This window comes from Thamnophis elegans, chromosome 2 (assembly GCF_009769535.1).
Source record: "Thamnophis elegans isolate rThaEle1 chromosome 2, rThaEle1.pri, whole genome shotgun sequence".
In the NCBI taxonomy this organism is placed as follows: domain Eukaryota; kingdom Metazoa; phylum Chordata; class Lepidosauria; order Squamata; family Colubridae; genus Thamnophis; species Thamnophis elegans.
The window spans coordinates 49,208,911-49,214,910 of NC_045542.1; the positions used below are offsets into that span (position 1 = coordinate 49,208,911).

The 6,000-nt window shown below is 40.2% G+C and overlaps 1 protein-coding gene across 1 annotated transcript; it reads right to left on the bottom strand.

The window, feature by feature from the left end:
• Positions 1-4,720: 4,720 nt before the first annotated feature.
• MYADML2 (myeloid associated differentiation marker like 2) lies at positions 4,721-5,623 on the bottom strand. The gene has a single exon (XM_032208777.1). It carries the CDS (start codon positions 5,621-5,623, stop codon positions 4,721-4,723), a length of 903 nt encoding a protein of 300 aa, XP_032064668.1.
• Positions 5,624-6,000: the final 377 nt, after the last annotated feature.

Genomic DNA, 6,000 nt, shown 5'->3' on the forward strand with positions numbered 1-6,000 from the left:
TGATCTTAATGAATATGTTTAACCAATATGGTCAAGTGTCAGGATTTAAAATAAATCTAGGGAATACAAAAATATTAGCTACAAATATGAATACTAAACAAAAGGAAGAACTAGAAGGAATGATAGGATGTGAAATAGTTAAAAAGGTCAAATATTTAGGAGTTCATATTTCAACCTCAAACGGGAAGTTATATAAGTATAATTATGAACCATTTTGGCATAGTATACAGACAGAGATGAAAAAATGGAAAAAGTTACAGTTATCTTTGCTGGGAAGAATAGCAGCAATGAAAATGAATATTTTACCTACATTTTTATTTCTTTTCCAAATGCTACCTATACTTAAAAAAGATGTGAACCTGTTAGAATGGCAGAAGGGTATTAATAAATTTGTATGGGCAGGAAAGAAGCCGAGAGTAAAACCAAAAATAATGCAAGATGTCCGTGAGAGGGGAGGTTTGAAATTACCCAATTTAAAACTATATTAATAACTGCAGCTAGATTGTTGGTGGCGCAATACTGGAAGAAGGAAGATTTGCCTACAATTCAAGAATGGACATTGAAAGTCACAAATTTAGCCGAGATGGCTAAAATATCTGCATATCTTAAGGACCACTCAAACGAGAGATATAAACGATACTGGAAAAAATGGATTGATTATATACAAAATAAATATGGGACTAGGAATATGCTGCCCCATCACACAGATTCTAGGTGGTTTACAATATATAATACAGAGAATTCATATAAACCAAATTTCCCAGTAAAACTACCAATAGCTTATAACTTGAAACATCCAATAAAATTTCAGTATAAAACTAAACTCAGAACAGTTTCTTAGTATCACTATTAGTGCTCAAGCACGTGTTGAAACAAAACTCTTTTCTTAAAGCTTTGTGGAAAGACAGCAGATTAGACGGGAGATTATAAAGTCAGTTTTTCCACCACAGATTGAGGAGATTGTGAGGAGAATTGAAGCATCCCATCCTGAGATGATTGTACAAAATTGATGGAGGAATCTAGTCAGGAGACATGTCCTATTTTAGAGTAAATGATCACACTGATTTAATGATGGGCCCAGTGGTGGGTTTCACATTTTGTTACCACGCATGCGCCCGGCCTCAAAAACGTGCCTAAATAGGATGGCATAGAGCGGGGGGGGGGGGGGGCATCTGTAATTTCCGCTACTGGTTCCAGTGAACCAGTCTGAACCAGCTGAATACCACCTCTGGATGGGACTATAATTCTAATTAGCTAAGATGGCAGGTAGAATGCTTGGCTGAACAATTGCACACGTACTTTAGGATAAATAGGAGGAAGGAGAGATCTCTCCTGGTAGCGAGACACAGAACTGGTAGTCTGCAAATACAGATTGAAGTTGACAGTCCAGGGCTCCAGTCTACAATCATAACAGCAAGAGATAAGTAGCAGAACTGGGTGGCAGACAGCCAACAGTGCAAGAATGGTGTAAGGCAACACTAGAGTAGTCATCTGTCAATCTAGGATACAAATATAAGAGACATCCACATATTGCTCTGAGTGCAGAGATAAAGAAACACAAGGCTGATAATGGAGAGCTTTTTCCAACAAAGTGCAAGACTGTGGCAGCTACTCCAAAGTAGCCCTAGCTGTGGGTGTAACTCTGCTAAGGACACTGTTGTCCTCACTTCTCAACTAGTCAAGCAGATTGTCTTTCCTCTTGTCTTTCAAGAGACAAGTTTAGTTTGTTAGTTTGTCGTGGGACTTAGATGGCCCTTCGTAATCAGAGTCTGCCATCATCTGCTCTGCGTTTGGTCTCTCTTGTTTGCTTCAGAGGATTGATCGCCTGCCAACTCTAAAGCTGACAACTCACCCCAAATTAATTAAGGGTGACTTCCCCGAATGAATATTAAATAGCATGGGGGGAGAAAGCCATACGTGGAAACTCTCACCAAAATAACCATGGGCTGATTACTCCTCCTTCATAACCATTTGCCAAAACTATCCAGATAGGAAGGAGCGGAATTATCATAAAACAGTGCCTCTACCTTTCCTAGGCAAAATAGAAGGGTACCATGGTTAACAGTACTGACACAGTAAAATAATCTAGTGGACTAGGAAATGTGTAAATTCCTCACTTGGGCCCCAATGTAGGGATTGTCAGTGTGAATACTATGGTTTTGGATCCATCCTCAAGGTTGAACCTGACTGGAAGGCAAGATAATTCACATTTATCGGAGCTATTGATTAGGGAACTAATTATTACATTGGCTGAAAACCAAGGAATGAGCAGTATTGCTCTTGTTTTTCTTTGGATTAAACGTACTTTAGAAATGCGTATGTGTTCTCTTATATGCGGTTCCACCACAAAACCGCGGACGACAAAATTGCGCTCGACGAAAGCGCGTACGTGACGTCATCACAGCGCGACGAAAACATCGCGCTGTGATCGATAAATGTAAAAATAAAGCGAAAACCTTACCCTAACCCCCCCAAACCTAACCCTAAACCTAACCCTAAACCTAACCCTTAACCTAACCCTAAATCTAACCCTAAACCTAACCCTTAACCTAACGCTAAACCTAACGCTAACCCTTAACCTAACGCTAAACCTAACCCTAACGCTCTAAACCTAACCCTAACCCTTAACCTAACCCTAAACCTAAACCTAAACCTAACCCTTACCTTTATGTGAATCGGCTTGCTTTAATTTTATTTTTATTTCAATTTTTAATTTTTTTCGTCGCGCTGTGATGACGTCAAATGCGCGCTTTCGTCGAGCGCGCTTTTGTGGACCGCGGTTTTGACGGGTCACGTTATATGCTACCACTAATTCTAGTGTGTGAAGCAAGGATTCTGAGCCCTCTATGGTGCATTAATGTTCATATGTATTCATTTATTTACATAGATATTATTGTACTGATAACAAGAGTTTTGAAAGAAAGCCGCTCGAACCTTAAATGTTTTCTGTGGGCCTTTATTCATTTGCACCTAGTATCATTACCTTTGTATTATTTCTAATCCATGAATGAGAGGACCTTATCCTTAAGTGTGCCAGCATTAAAGTAGTATTTTCCCTATTAAATTGTTCAATGTCCATCATCCAATGTCAAGGTTAAGCCCCAAAATGACAAAAACAACAATTCAGTCAGAGTTCAGTTCTGGTTGTTTAAATTCTTGTGCTTTAGATTTTTTAATAGATTTTTTTTTCTAATTAGCCATTTTTATTCTGGATTGAAATAGTTTATTCACACACATTTAACATAAACCATTTGGGCAAACACATCAATTTCTTTAAAATAAATTTATTTAAATACTGTTTCACACTGTAGAATATCAACTATTGTATTATTATTTGCATCAAGATTATTTTTGCAAACAACTTCTTAGCTGTAATTTAAGAACAAGCATATTTCAGCAACAGGCACTTGATTGAATTCATTATAAAGTTATACAGGTCCTTTGTAAATGACAAGGCACACAACTTATTCATTATATCTGGAAACTCTGGGTATTATTGTTCCAATGTAAGTAGTCCTCAATTTACAACTATTTGTTTGGTGATTGTCTGAAGTTACAATAGCACTGAAAAAAGTGACCTATTACCATTTTTCACACATGACATTTATGACCATTGCAGCATCCCATGGTTATGTGATCCAAATTTGGATGCTTGGCAACTTGCAAGTATTTATGAAGGTTGCTGTATCTTGGGATCACCTTTTGCCACCAAAATGCACTTTTGCCACTGACAATTAATGAGGAAGCCAGATTCATTTAACAACCATGTTACTAACTTAACAACTGCAGTGGTTCACTTAACAGCTGTAGCAATAAGTGGGGCAAAACTCACTTAACAATTGTCTTATTTAGCAATTGAATTTTGGGCACAATTGTGGTCGTAAGTCGAGGATTACATCTACATTTAGAGAACTCCAGATGGGGGAAACCTGCCTTCATGTTTGTACTACACATAACAATCATTTGCGTGAATTAGTATACTTTGATCTAAAAGGCAAACATATCTTGCAGGTAGCCATTTTTTCCGCAGGCATTTAGGTGTCCTCAGATTCATTCTTCTTGAAGGACTGCAGATTGAGAAGGACAGTCTGGAAGTAATTGTGTTGAAAGCACAGCGGCCTTTCTTGTTGCAGTTGTCAATTTCAATGTCAACATATTTTTCAAACAGCTCCCAACAATAATACCCCAATACTCCCCACCCAGCACATGCATACAGAAATTCTCCTTTTTCTGGAGGAATATTGAAACATTGAACATCTTCATGATGGTTTAGTCTTTCTTCCCTCCCACTGTGGAATAGCTGACAATACCTATCAGGTTTATTAAAACATATTATGTTTTTCTTCAAAACAAAAACCTATCTTAGGATGGACAGATGCTTTTTCCCCTAGCATTTGAACTGTCATTCCATTTCTGCTAAAATTTAAATTACTCAGGAGTCCTTCCAACAAATAAAGGCTCAAAATCAATTTCTAAATTTGTAGTATTAGGTCTAAGAGAACTGGATGTTAACAGAAACCTAACTGTGAGCTAGAATACTGAAGATGTTCTATCTATGGTCCATCAGACCACATTACATATTTTTTTCAAACCATCCCATTTCCCCCCCCATGGATGCACCTCAGGTTCATACTTTGTGTGTCACTGTTGGCTTTGTAATGGGTCCCAACTCTCTGATTTTTGGAGTCATTTAAGAGTCTTGTAGCTTCAGAGCTGAGCATTAGTGAGCTGAGACAAAGCGGATACGCTGCGAGTATGCTAAATCTACCATGTAGAGTACCAGGTTCACGTAGGTGAATACCGCAATGACCACTTGGTTGTCCCATGGACACATGGCTTGGGAACACTGGTAGGGACGTTGTGGAGAGCCATATTTACGATCAAAGCAGAAAACTGGCCATATCACTGCAGCGCTCACATACATCAGGATAGCCACAAATGTGTAAACGACCACAAAGTGCTCAAAGGGACATTTCAGTGTTGTTGCCTTTCCTGTAACATTGAGAGCCACTACAACTACAGTCACCACAAAGCAGAAACTGTAAACAGCCACACACCACTGGGTAGCTGCATACTTATTGTATTGGCTGTCCTTCGCCAGAGCACCAAAGATGATACAAGCCACAAAGGACTGGACAATTTTCAAGAGGCCTGAAACTGTGGCCATGTAATTTGTCACCTGGCCTGGCCTGGCCCTAGTTAAAAAGACTTCTGCGGCATATGCCCAAAACAGAAGCCCTGCAGAAACACTACTGGCAATGCGGAAATTTCTCACCTCGCAATTATTGGAATCACAGTCAAACTGGATGTTGAGTGGATAGATCACAGCAGCGGTGATGGACATGAGGGTGGCGAGCATGGCAAAGGCAGCTGTGAAATTCCCCCAGGAGATGCTTAGGTATCTATGGAGGCGAGTAAACTCACAGGCGAGGATGAAGACGGTGATGGCAAAGCAAAAGCACCAGACCGATATACAGTAAGAGCCATAGGCCGCGCTGAATCCCCCTCGGTGAGCCACAAGGCTGAATGTAGTACATCCAAACATGGCCTGCAAGAGTCGAGCAACTCCCACCCAAGAGACCACTGCATCCACATTGAGGTATGTCCTACTTGATCTCTCCATCCTTGGATCAGAAGTCCTAGATTCCCTTCGGTGGTTGGATCCGGTTTCCCTTGTCCTTGTCCTATCAGAAGCTCAGAGGCTAAGCAGGAAGTGCCGCAAGAAGAAGCTCTGTATCTCCTCCACCCAAATCTCTGCTGGCTGTTACTTATGCGACAGGCATAGTACGTGTTCCTGACAGCTTTTTGAGATGGGCTTGCCTCTGCAGTAAAAGCATTCACCTGTCTTTGTCTGTGCTGCAGTTACGATCCATCAGACTTGCCCTGCTGGGTTTTGCACACCAAGCATTCGGTTCACTCTTACTTTTCTTCTCTGTCTCAGCTGATCACTTTTTCCCAAATGACTCGCAGGAGGTTTCTTTCACTTGCACAGCTGCAGGT